General features: G+C 56.0%; 2 protein-coding genes across 4 annotated transcripts in view; one reads left to right on the forward strand and one right to left on the reverse strand.

Moving 5' to 3' along the window:
- ARHGAP9 (Rho GTPase activating protein 9) overlaps positions 1-1,504 on the forward strand; it is an 8,200-nt gene extending 6,696 nt beyond the window's left edge. The window contains exons 17-19 of the mRNA XM_007467796.1: positions 105-239; positions 595-700; positions 1,333-1,504. Of these exons, the coding sequence (XP_007467858.1) occupies positions 105-239; positions 595-700; positions 1,333-1,504 (413 nt within the window). The remainder of the gene's footprint in view (positions 1-104; positions 240-594; positions 701-1,332) is intronic.
- A 304-nt stretch (positions 1,505-1,808) lies between these two features.
- GLI1 (GLI family zinc finger 1) lies at positions 1,809-12,124 on the reverse strand. Of its 3 annotated transcripts, XM_007467671.1 has the most exons (12): positions 12,064-12,114; positions 8,795-8,921; positions 8,472-8,564; positions 8,011-8,206; positions 7,609-7,753; positions 7,167-7,256; positions 6,939-7,076; positions 6,479-6,628; positions 5,694-5,858; positions 4,961-5,191; positions 4,167-4,434; positions 1,809-3,745 (listed from the first exon to the last, which is right to left on the reverse strand). In XM_007467671.1, the coding sequence occupies exons 2-12, from the start codon at positions 8,892-8,894 to the stop codon at positions 2,001-2,003; spliced, it is 3,321 nt and encodes a 1,106-aa protein (XP_007467733.1). In that variant the 5' UTR covers positions 8,895-8,921; positions 12,064-12,114; the 3' UTR covers positions 1,809-2,000. The 3 variants fall into 3 exon arrangements, with proteins under 3 accessions (XP_007467733.1, XP_007467734.1, XP_007467735.1); XM_007467672.1 differs by lacking the exon at positions 8,472-8,564 and having other exon boundaries at positions 8,011-8,176; XM_007467673.1 differs by lacking the exons at positions 8,472-8,564; positions 8,795-8,921 and having other exon boundaries at positions 12,064-12,124.
- Positions 12,125-12,335: the final 211 nt, after the last annotated feature.

Raw genomic sequence — 12,335 nt, forward strand, 5'->3', positions numbered from 1 at the left:
CCTGTGGTCGGCCTTAACTGAATCTTTTCCCAGACTCCTGATCTCTCAGTTTCTGGGTCCCTCTGGCCATTTCTGAGCCCCTCTGTACCTCCTTCTCCTTCCAGAAGGCCGATTAGATTTGGACAGTGCTGAGTGGGATGACATTCATGTGATCACTGGAGCCCTGAAGCTTTTTCTCAGGGAGCTACCCCAGCCTCTGGTGCCCCCACTGCTGCTGCCCCATTTTCGTGCTGCCCTTGGTAAAGGATGGGAGCTTTGGGCAATACCCTTGATGTGGGGTGGAGGGGAAGAGGGGGGAGCATGAGTGATAAAGAATAGAGTAGAGGTTCCCTTATACTCTTCTGTCCCATCCTGAGCACAGAGATGGAAAATAACTTTCAACTAATGTGCCAAATCCAGTTGTTGTTTTGGTGAGTGTTTAGAGGGCTGAGTTTTAAAGAATTCTAAGGTTGCAGTTGGGCTCAGCAAAAAAGAAAGCTGTGATAGATTAATGATGTCTTCACCGAGCATGGGAAAGAGTAGTGAGTTTACCCACCCTGCCCTAGCACCTTCCCTAACCTCACTCCCATGCCCTTCCCATCACTCTCTCTCTAGCACTCTCTGAATCAGAACAGCGCCTCTCTCAAATACAAGAATTAATAAGCTCAATGCCGAAGCCCAACCATGACACTCTACAGTACCTCCTGGAGCATTTATGCAGGTCAGGAAGACTGAACATCTTTGTTCATGTTGAGAGAGGGTGGGATGGGGCCTGCAGCTGGGACTCTGTGTTCAGATGGGGTGAAGGTAGGGAAACACCTGAGTTTAGTGGGTGATGGAGGAAATAAGCAGCCTCTGTGCAGAGCACATATTACCAGAGTCAAAGCCTTTGCTCAGTCAGCATCAAATGGGGAACTGGGGATCAAGACAAGCCTGGGGATGCTGCGAGAGAAATAAGGAAAATCTCACCCTCTTCCTTCCCTCTGCTTCTTTATCTTTCACTGGGACAGTAGGGATGACTTATTAGGTGGAGTTGGGCCTGGGCAGTGACCTCTGAGAGAGCATAGCCATTTGAATTAAAGCCTCCCAAATTGTGAGCAGAGAGGACTCTAGGGGCAGTCTCTGAAGTTGGGGAGAGGTGGGTGTATCCTAGGTTGTATCTTCAAGGTGTATCGTGAAGGCTTCTCCATTGGTTTCATCTCCGTCCCCCTGGAGGCTCTCTCCTTGATTTTCTTCAGCCCCGGCATGGAGGGATCCCAAAGTGAACTCTTCCTCAAACCTCTGAAGGGTTAGATTTATTTGCAGTGGCAAGGCTGCTGCCCTATGGCCCTGTCTCTTGGCCTTTGCCCACAGGGTGATAGCACACTCAGACAAGAACCGCATGACCTCCCACAACCTGGGAATTGTGTTTGGACCAACCCTATTTCGACCGGAGCAGGAGACATCTGACCCAGCGGCCCATGCCCTCTACCCTGGGCAGCTCGTCCAGCTGATGCTCACTGACTACACCAGCTTCTTCCACTGACTGGGGCAAGGTAGAAGAGAAAATGTGTTTCCGGTGGTTTCTGTTGGTTAGCCTTTGGTGGGGGTTGTTCTGCTTTGAGGATATCCCTTTAAATCCTGTGTCTGCCCGATGACTGTCTCCATCTTTGAGGATATCCCTTTAAATCCTGTCTGCCAGATGACTGTCTCCATCTTTGTGAGTCTGACCTGAGGGGTTGGGAAAGGGTGAGGAAGCTTCTCTAAAGAGGGAAGTGGATGGATTAACCCCTGCTTCTCTAGTTCCCTGTCATCACCCCTCCCCCAAGATAACATATAAAGCAGGGCTCTTTCTGATGCAGTTCCTTTATTATCAGGAAACAGTGTCATTATCAAATTCCTCCCCAAATATAGTTAGACTGTACAGCCCCAGCCCATACCTCCCATCCCTGGGGTATTCCAGGGGGCTATGGCTCCTCCTCCTGACTTCTTTGTGGGGATGGAAACCCCTTAGGAAATGTGGATCTGTGATTCCCCACTCCTTAAGCACTAGAGTTGAGGAACTGTGTCTCCCCAGGCAGGGATCCCAGTAAGACACTCATGTTGCCCACAGCCATGTTGGGGGTCCCAGAAGGAGGTGGGGTATGTTCAGAGCTGTCCCTCTGATCATGGGAGGGGGGAGGACTCAGCCCCTGGGGCTCATCCAGAATAGCCACAAAGTCCAGCTGAGTGTTGTCGAGATCAAGAGAGTCCAGAGGGTTACACACCTGCCCCTCAGGAGGAGGGTACAAGGCTGGGCCCCCTCCCAGCCTGCCCACCTCAGGATGGCCACAGCTGGGGTTGGTTCCCCCTGCCTTGAGGGGCCCATAGCAAGTGGGTAGTGGGGGCAGAAGTCGGGGTGGTGCTGCTGCCCTATGGGAAGCCTTGTTTGCCCCTACTGCAAAGTTTTCATGGCATGGTGAAGGGGTAGGATAGGAGCCTGACTTGTGATTGGGCAAGTTAGGTACAAAGCCAGGTCCATATGTAGCCACTTGTGCCTTGGCAGGGCTCAGGCTAACCTGGGAACCCCCCAGAAACTTGGGACTCTGGTAGAGAGGGTCCTGGACTGGGGGATCTCCCCTGCCCCCTCCCTCCCACAGCAGCTCCTGTTGAGACTGAACATAATTACACACAAGCTGTGCCTTGAGCTGTCCTGTAGAATGAGCAGGGGACTCAAAATCCAGGCTGGGCCTGGGTTCTGAAGGAAGATAATCAGGAGGTGGCTGGGTATAGGTGCCTGACTGGGGATACTGGGGAGGGGGAGGCAGGGGGTAGTGGGAGAATAGAGTCTGTGAGTGTGGAGGCCCCTCACTGGGGTGGGCATTGAGGCAGGGTGCCAGTCCTGTGGAGTCAGAACCCACTGGACACCCCTGTTCTGGCTTCACCTGCACTTGTCCATAATGTTCAAGACGAGGACACTGGCCGTAGGCTCCAGCTGGAGGTTTGGGGCCTGGGTACAGCCCAGAGTGGGAAGGGAACTCACCCCATGTTTCTGGGGTGGGTTCAGGATAGGAGACCTGCTGGGGACAGGGGTTGGGGCCGTAGTTGGTAGGCGGACCAGGCCCAAGAGGCAGGAAGCCTGGACCTCTAGCTCCATAAGGCTCAGCTGCTGCCCCTTCAGGTCCCCCATATCCCAGAGTATCAGCAGGTGGGAAGTCCATATAGGGGTTCAGACCACTGCCCATCATGGAGGTCCCAACCTCTGGCTCCTCCCGTAGCCCTCTGGTATCCATGGCGACATTCTCAGTGATGCTGGTGGGCTGTGGTGAGTAGACAGAGGTTGGGAGTTGGGGATCAAAGTTCCGTCCTCCTCCTGCCACTGTGGGGGGTGTGTGGACACAACCCAAGCTCTTGAACCGCTGGACTCTGGCTGGGGCAGGGCGGTCTGCAGACCGGGCTGGGTCACTGGCTCTCCGGGTGACCCCTACATTGGGGTTGTATCCTGGATACTCGGCTCGGCTTCTCCAGGGAGGTGCAGGTAGACCTCCCATCCAATCCAGGCTGGGTGCTGCAGTGGGTGGGGTACCACCTCCCTTGGCTGAAGCATATCTTGCCCGGAGCAGGTAGTGCTGGGCAGGCGTGAGGCCAGGCAGAGAGGATGCCCCGTTCTCTGGTGGGGAACCAGGGGGGAAAGGGGAAGCCAAGGAGGAGCGGCGGCTGACAGTATAGGCTGAGCTGACGCTGCTGGAGCTGCTGCTGCGGCGGTCAAGAGATACAGGGGGGCCCAGACGGCGGGACCCAGGAGTGCCTGCAAGTGACAGGTAGAAAAGGCAGGGGGGCCAGGGAGCCCTCTGAGTCTCACCCTGCCTCCCCCAAGGGATAGCCTTGTCCTGGAATCCCAAGGAAGGCTTCTTAACTCTAACCACTCAGTTTTGTCTCCTCCTTCACCCATGCCCTTTCTGCTTCGGGGTCACCAGGGATTCAGGGTCGCTGTGAACAGTCCTACAGGTTGTACACTGCACAGTCATAGGGGAAAGCATTTGCATCGTAGACTTTGTATGTTACAACAATTTTCTGATAGATGGAAGGAAAGCGTCTTGAGGAAGGAGGACGTTTTTCTAATTGTACAAAGGAGCTGTATAGCAGCCCTGAAGGGTGAGGTCCTTCTTCCAACCCCAGGCAAGGTCCAGATCCCAGCCTAGCAACCACCCCCAACACCCATCTCTCACCGGTGTGGGTCAAGCTGGGCAGTTTGAGGCCCCGGGGCCCTATTGGTCGTAGTTGGTGTAGCTGGTCCAGCCTAAGGTTCTCAAGGCGGCGAAGAGTAGACAGACCAGTGCCAGCAATGCAAGGCCCCTCGTCCAAGCTAGATAGGTCCTCAGTGCTGCCCCCTGCATTTCCAGTCATTTCCACACCACTGTCTGTATTGGCTGCGCTGCCTGCTGGGGAGTGGTCACTGCTGCAGGACGACTGGGCCCCAGGGCTTGGCTGTGGCTTCTGTGGGGAAGATGAGGGCTAAGGGTGGCACCCATCCCCCTTCCCCACAGTTCCCTGAACTTGGTGAGTGGCTAAAGCCTGTGTCCCAGTGACTGCTTAAGGGTATAGAGAGGGCTGAGCAAGTGAAAGACGAGGGCAAAAGGTGATGAGAAGAGCCTAGACTACCTTGACTCAAATTTGGGCTCTGTGACCTTGAACAATTTCTCTATGCCTGAGTTTCCTTATCTGAAAATGGGGAGAGTAAGTTCCTTTCTCATGAAGTTGTTGTGAGGAGTACGTGAAATTATACAGGCACAAGGCCTAAAATAATATACTAATTCCTATATATGAGTTTGTTGAACCCATGAAATAATTAATTACACTAAAATCCCTAGATTTGAGGTAGCCCAAGGAGCAAAACTTGGATGAGAGACTGGGGGACCGGCCACAGGAGAGAGATTTGCACAGGAGGCGATGGACCCGTTGGGAGGGGACTAGAAGTATGTCGGCAGGGCAGGCGGGGGTATGGAGGCAGGGGCTGCCTCACCGTGGCACCCTCCGGCACAGTCAGTCTGCTGTCCTCCCTGATGGGGGCTCCGTCCCGCTCCCTCTTGGGCTCCACTGTGGAAAGAGCCGGTGCCCGGGGCAGGGGGCCATCTCCTCGGTGCCGCTTGGTCACGTGGGCGTCAGGACCATGCACTGTCTTGACATGTTTCCGGAGCGAGCTGGGATCTGTGTAACGTTTGGTGCAGCCAGGGAGCTTACACACATAGGGCTTCTGTTGAATGGAGAGTGAAGACAGCAGGCAAAAGGATCAAAGCGGGAGAATTCAGAAGAAATGGGAAAAAGTGGTGGTAAGTGGGGACCAGGGGGGTCAGGGAGGAATGCATAGCACCCAAGGAAATGAGAGTAGGGCCCTTGGAGTAAAGGATGAAAGGATCAAGGGGAAGATTAGGAAAACTGACAGCCCAGGCCTGGGAAAGATGAGGGGGTGAACACAGGTCTGTGAGGCCTCATAAATTCAGGGGTTGAAGGGACCAGGGGGTCTGTTCTAGTTAGAATGTGTCTATTTTAGTTTAGCCCTTTGGCTGGTTAGAGGAGTGGTGGTAAGTGGAAATTCTTGGTTTCAGAAAGACCTTCTTCAGGTGAATTATATGGGTCGGGGGTAGGGGGAACTCACCTCTGTGGAGTGGGTGCTGGGCTAAGGGATTTCTTATGGGGGAACCTCCCCAGTAGGTGGCTTCTTTAAGTGGGGAGGGTCTCTTGAGTGGGGCATTCACCTCATTGGAGTGGGTCCGATTCTGGTGCTTGGCTCGGTCACTGGCATTGCTGAAGGCTTTACTGCAGCCCTCATGTTCACACATGTATGGCTTCTCACCCGTGTGTGACCGCAGATGTGTCTTCAGATTTTCCAGGCGTGAGTATGACTTCCGGCACCCCTCAAACTAGGGGACATGGGGGTCAAAGGATCGCTCTCAGACAGAAGGACATGGAGATTAGTGGAATCCTGAATCTCAAAAGGGACATACATCAGAGAATATAACTCAGGATGGGAGAGCACTGGGGCTTCAGAATTCCCAAAATTCAGGGACAAGGGCAGGCAAGAGCTGGGGGAACAGAAGTAGCTGGAGGAACTCGGCCTGCAGGGACATGGAGCTGAGGCAGCAAGCAGCCCCTGGTCCAACCAGGGCACGTCTTCTGCATGGGGAGCCCAGACTGTCTTAGGAGGGGTCATCCGGGGAGTGTGTGTCCTCAGTGCAGGGCTTCCCCATTAGGCAGAGTTCCAGACCCAGTGCCTAGGGCCCACTGTACTTCTAGGGGCCCACAAAAATATTTTAATTTCTTTTAAAAACAAGGGGAAAAATTAGCTTTTAGGTCCAAGAAAGTGTTCTAATATATAATATCAATATGTTCATCTTCATACCAACCTAGTCATAAAATACAATTTTTGAATATTTGTTTATGGAGGAAGGGACCTATGAAGGCAAAAGTCAGATTGGGCCCTGCCTTGGTGGGGAGCCCCGATTTAGAAAGGAACCCTGAGCTTGGGGAGGGGGTGCCTCACCGTGCACTTATGTGGCTTCTCGCCTGTGTGTCTGCGCATGTGCACCACCAGCATGTACTGGGCTTTGAAGGGCCTCAGCTCCCTGGAGCAGCCCCCCCAATGGCACACAAACTCCTTCCGCTCTCCGTGGATGTGCTCGCTGTTGATGTGCTGAGGGAGAAGATGCAGAGGTTCTCTGCGGTTCCCTATGCCCCTGAGATCCACAAGAGACCGTCCCTGGACCTCCCCACCCCACCATATCCCTCCATGGCTTCCCGTCATGGGGGAAGAAGAGGCAGGAAGAACATCACAGCCCACAGCTCCGTTCTTCCAAGTTTCTAAAACAAAGCTACACCTCCTGAATTTCTGCCTACCCACTGGGCACCCAACCTCTGACCTCCTGCCCTTAGCCTGATTCCATGTCCCACCCAGAATGTCCTACAGGCTCCAGCCAGCACTCCTGTTACCCCCTGTGGCTCACATGCACCAGCTGCTCCTGGGAGTCAAATTCCTGACTGCAGCCATCCCAGCGGCAGTCAGTCTCATACACAGAATCGTGCTCAGGCTTCTCCTCTCTCTCCAGGTCTTCCCGCCCATCCAGCATCCCCAGCAGGGGATCCTAGGGTAGGAGAGAAAATCCTAGTGTCACCTGGGTGACAGCTTTTGTTTCGCTCGGGTTGCAGAGGTAAAGCTCCCCACTCCTCCTTACCTGTGTGCCCGTGGAGTTGGGGCTGCACATATCACCTTCCAAGGGCTCCTCCGGGCGCTTGCTAAGCAGTGCATCCAGCTCAGACTTCAGCTTCCCCGAGGGCAGAGGTGAGGATGGTGAAGGGAGAAGTGAGCAGGAGGAAGGGAGAGCCCAGCCAGGTCTTCCTGCCCTGAGTGCCCCCACCCAAGCAGCTGGAACCCCTGGGTTTGGAAGAGACTTCCTCCTTAGACTGCACTGGTGAATGGGAGGGGCGAAAGGTGGGATCTCATTTGGAAGAGACTGATTCAACCCCAAGGAGCGAACCCCGGCACCCATACCCCTTAATTTTTCTGACACTGAAAACTTTTACATCCTCTGTTCTTCATTCACCTTTCCTCTAAAAAGTCTACCACCCACCCACCAGGACCTGAGGGAAATCAGGTGACAATATGAGGACTCTCACCTGGCAAGTTGAGAGGGGTCCCCGGGACTGAGGATGTGGCATCATCCCACCCTGGGTGGGCTCATGGGGACCACAGGGCTGGACCCCGAAGGAAGGCGAGGTCCCTTTTTGGTGATTCATCTGGGGTGAGAATCCCAGAGATGGGCTGAGGAGGAGGAGGAGGAGAGGCAGTTACTTAGGACTATCATCTCAGAAAGCCTCAGGAGTGCTTGAGCTCTTTGGAGGGTTTCTGGAAGACGGTACGGGAAGTGGCTGAGGCAGTCCCAGGGAAGTACTGAGCAGGGCTTCCAAGCCTTTGAAGTGATAAGGATTCAAATAGGGTCAGGTGGTTTGGAGGGCTTGAGGCTTTTAATGGGGTTTGGTAGGGCCTTTAGGGGCCTCTTAGCCCGAGGCTGTCTGCACCTCATGGTGCCGATGGAGAGGTGACCATAGGAGCCCCCCGGAGATGCACAGCGTGAGTTGATGAAGGCCACGAGGGAGCTGGGTGAGGTGCGGATAACTGTCTGCAGGTCCAGGCTGGCGTCTGACAGAGGTGAGATGGAGAGAGCCCGCTTCTTGGTCAATTTGACTGCACTCCGGGGAGGAGGAAACAGTGGGGCTGGGGCAGGAAACAGGGGAGATAGATACGGTAAAGGAGCATGTCCCTCATGCATGCAGCCCATGGGTCCTGACTCTCAGCCAAAAGAAATGACACCAGACTCTGCCCTGTTGACCCCATCTGTGACCTCTTGATCATGCTCTGATTCCTTGATCCCATCTCCAAGCAATTCCTCTTCCAAAGTAGATGCCCTGCCCTCCAACTTTCTCCCTCAGGACAAGTCCCAAAGAGGCAGAAAGGAAAGAGATGTTGCCCAAAGCCTCACCCTCCGTGCAGCTGCTGGTCTCTCTGGCTGGCCCGTAACTGTGGGGGCCGGACATGAGGGTGGCCTGGTGGCAGAAGGGCAGGCCAGGCAGTCCTAGAAAAGAGATACAGCTGGAATGGGGGTTGGGAATGGAGGACACATAAGGTCTCACCTTGAAACCCCAGGTAAGGCCCGATCCCATATTCCAAGCACCAATGACATGGGGCCTCAGATCTTTTTGTATATGGGAAACTGGCATGGGGCCGGCGATAGACGAGGGATCCCTGGGACTGGGTGAGAGATCTGTCAGTCATCAAGGTCCGGGGATTGGTGTATGCACTGACCTTCTGTCCCCATGGTGGGGGCCCCCTGACTGGGGAGGGGCCGGAGACAGCAGGGCTCGCCATAGCTACTGACTGGCGGTGGGGTCATCGAGTTGAACATGGTGTCTCAGAGGAGAGTGTGGGGACACTGCAGGAGGGGAAGGGAGATCTTCAAGTTATAAAGGCAGGAGAGAGATATGGAAGGTCAGATAACTAAGTCAGGTGCTGAACCCTGGGCAGAGCACCTCCAAGACATCTGCCATGGGAAATCAAGTTGAAGTGAGCTTCACTCAGCCAGGGGAGGGTAAGGAGAGAAGCCCCATAGAGGTAGAGGCAGTCTTGGGGATCTTTGTGGGAACCGGGTGGGAGCTTTGCCTGGGTGTGGTGTGTGTGTGTGTGTGTGTGTGTGTGTGTGTGTGTGTGTTATACCGTGGGCCCTCTGTTTCATCTTGTTCTGACCATGGGCCAGCTTTGAGGGGTGGGATGGGGGAACTCAGGAGGAGGAGTGACTGACCTCAGGCACTGGGCTGGCTGCTCAGCCTGAGCCCCTCTCCCTTTCTTCATTTGTTGCTCGCTGCCTAGGGACAGCCCGTCTACAACCTCTCCAGTGTCCAGCAGAGGGAGCCCTCGCCACAGCCCAAAGAGGCTGACGGGGCCCGGAGGGAGCCCAGATGATCTGTCCTTTCCTCTCTAAGGCAGAAAACTGTGGAAGGGGATAAAGTTTCTGAGGAGAGCTTCCAGGTTCTGTTGGGTACAAAGGATGGAAGCTGGTGTTATTCAGGGGTGGTTTGAATCTGGGCGCCCGCCTAACTCTTTTGGTCTGTTTTGCGGGAACAGGAAAGGGGCTGTGAGGGAAAACTTTGGGAGAATACACAGACCCAGACACACACACAAACACACACACACACACAAGTCAACCATTAGAGAGTAGTAGTGAGGGAGTAGAGGGTGCCGCTGTCCGCTTTTCTCCTCAAACTCCAGTTTTTACTCCACCCCGGGTTTTCCGGTCTCCCGGGACTGAGGGTGGGGTGGGGCGGGGTAGGGTGGAGAGCGACTGGGAGCGGGCCGGCCGGCGCGGTGGGTGATCCCAGGATGCTGGGATTTAGGGTGAGGGCGGGGGTAAGATGGGGAGCGGAACCCGGACCCCATGACCCAGCCCGAGCCCCGCAGCCTGGGCTGTACTCTTCCTAACTCCTCCTTTACCAGCGGAGATCCGGATCCTGCAACCAAGACCTCCCAACTCGACCTTGGCACTACTTTGGGGGGGGCACAGCTGGCTGGCAGCTGGATGGGGGGACACTTCTCCCGCCTCTTTCCTCTATGACTCACCCAGGGGAAAGAGGCGGGGGCTAGCAAACGACCCCCCCAAAACTAAAGAGACTCCCCCAAACATGCCTACTCAGTCATCTTCCTGCCCCAGTGCCCAGCCATAGGGGAGGCCGAGATGGAAATTGGGCGACATCCCTCCTCACCCACGCGTGCCACAGCCCACCCACGTCTCCCCTTCACATTAGTGAAAGGAAGATTTCGCCAACGTTTCCAGCTTCAGAAAGTTAAGTTTTTCTGGGGTGTGGATGAGAGCGCAGGATGGGGCAGGGAGCTCCAGGGTTCCCTTGCTGGAGCCCTGAATCATCCTCTGTGTCTCCCAATTTTCCAGAGTCCCCCCTCGCACCCCCGCTCCCCAACTCCCAGGAGTCGGCCCCGCCCCCCTTCTCCCGGTCCCGCCTTCCCCGCCCCCGTGCCTCCTCGGCCCACCCAAGTCGCCGCCGCAGGCTCTGGCTGCAGACGGCTCCGCTTCCCCCGCCCGCCCCGGGAGCCCAGTCGAGCGAGCTGCAGCGGAGTGGAGGGAGGGTGGACTGAGAGGCGGGACACATTCTTCCCTCCTCCCCTCAGTGCGTCGGGGGGGGGGGGGGGCACTGTTGGAGAGTGGGAGTCCCCTTGGTGGGGTGAAAAAGAAGAATCCAGAAACTACTGGGAGAGAAAGTGACTAGGGTAAATAAAATAAGGTGTGTCTGGGGAGGGGGAGGGGCCAGGACACCTTAGGTTCCCGGGTGTCCCAGCTAGCTTCCCAAGGGTTAACCCCTCCAGACCCCCGGGAACCCCCTAGTGACGTCAAGGGCGGGGTCTGTGCTGCCTGGCAGGGGATGCCTGGGAGATAATGGGGGGGTGTCTCTGGACCCCGCCCCCCAAGGAAAACCCACCCTTATTCCGGCCCTTACAACTCCCCCCCCCCGCGGGAAACTGCGCTGCCTTCTCCCTCTCCTGGACCGTAAAGACCTATCCTACGAAGACCGCAGTTCTCCAGCGCCCTAAAACCTTCAGTCCCCAGTGTCTATAGGATCCCCTTTCCCTAATCCTGTCCCCAGAGCTAGCTGCCCAGGACGGATTGTTTCGGGGTCATGGGGCCTGAAAGAGGCTTCAGAGCGGGGAGCAAGGGCAGGCAGGGTGGTCTGAGCCAGAGGAGGGGCCTCGGTCCCCAGCTCCCGTTCGGGAGGGGGGGCCAACGGTGATGCACAGGCAGGCAGTGGCCAGTGGTCCCGCCCCATCCCAGTAGGGGTCTCCCTGTGGCTGGCCCCAGCTGCCCTGGTGGTCTTGAGGTCAGAGGGTCAAGACAAGGTCTCCTCAGCTCCTCCTTAGCACCCTGCCCACAGCCATTGGGACCCAGGAGTCCAAATTCCTTGGGGAGTCTTCCTAGGGCCTAAACTAGAGACTGACTCCACCAGCCCCCTTCCTACTCCAGAAGACAATTCTTTTTCCCCAAAATACATGCACCAGCAAGCACATCTGTCACAAGACAGGTCAGAGCTTTAAGCCCAGCCGCCCCCCAGTGGTTTTGTCACCTCACACACCCTATCTAGGAGACTCTCCGTAGCTGTTGCCTCCTTTCAGAAACACTGATGTCTTCCTGCCCTCCTCTCACAATCACACCTGGAGTCCCCTCTACCATGCAGACCTCCAGCTAACCGTCCTTCCAACCTCTTCATCCCAACCTCATTAAAGTGAGATGTTCCTAACATGTGGGAGAGGCGGAGACAAACAAAGAGATCCACGGTTGCCTGAGACAGAGACACACAGACTGTCAGAAGAAAAAAAATACAGAGAAAGGGAGATACATTTGAAAAAATTCTCCAAACTTTCTAATATCTTATCCCAGGCTCTCCCACTCTTATTTTGCCTCTATGCCCTAGGTCTCCCGCCTTGGCTGGGCAGTGTCCCTCGCAAGTAGAGCATCCCCTCAGGTCCCTTCCCCCACCGCTCCCAGGTGGTCCCCCTCCTGCCCCCCTTCTCACCTCCGTCTGGGCGCAGGGCTCGGGATGCGCGGTCCAGGGCTGGAGTCTGGGCTGGGGGGTGTGCGGTGGGGAGGGGGGGGCGGACAGGGCTACAGCAGCGCAGCCTCAGGGCCACCCCCACCCCCCAACCTGGCCCCCAGCCCTCCAGCCGGCCCAGCCCGCCGGGCCGCGAGCCGGGACCACCCGCGAGAAGCGCAAACTTTTTTTTCCCTTTTGCAAAAACTTTTTCTCTAGCCGCTGGCGCGCCGCCCCTCTTCCCGCTCGCCCCCCAC

Source organism: Lipotes vexillifer, unplaced genomic scaffold (assembly GCF_000442215.2).
Source record: "Lipotes vexillifer unplaced genomic scaffold, Lipotes_vexillifer_v1.1 scaffold387, whole genome shotgun sequence".
NCBI classification, from domain to species: domain Eukaryota; kingdom Metazoa; phylum Chordata; class Mammalia; order Artiodactyla; family Lipotidae; genus Lipotes; species Lipotes vexillifer.

Bases quoted from the DNA above. Each gene is read 5' to 3' on its own strand.
- GLI1 (XM_007467671.1), bottom strand. From the start codon at position 8,894: ATGTTCAACTCGATGACCCCACCGCCAGTCAGTAGCTATGGCGAGCCC. The intron at 8,207-8,471 runs GTGAGGCTTTGG...TTCCTGCCCCAG, and splicing joins GACCAGCAGCTGCACGGAGG to CCCCACTGTTTCCTCCTCCC. The intron at 5,859-6,478 runs GTGAGGCACCCC...CATGTCCCCTAG, and splicing joins AGAAGCCACATAAGTGCACG to TTTGAGGGGTGCCGGAAGTC.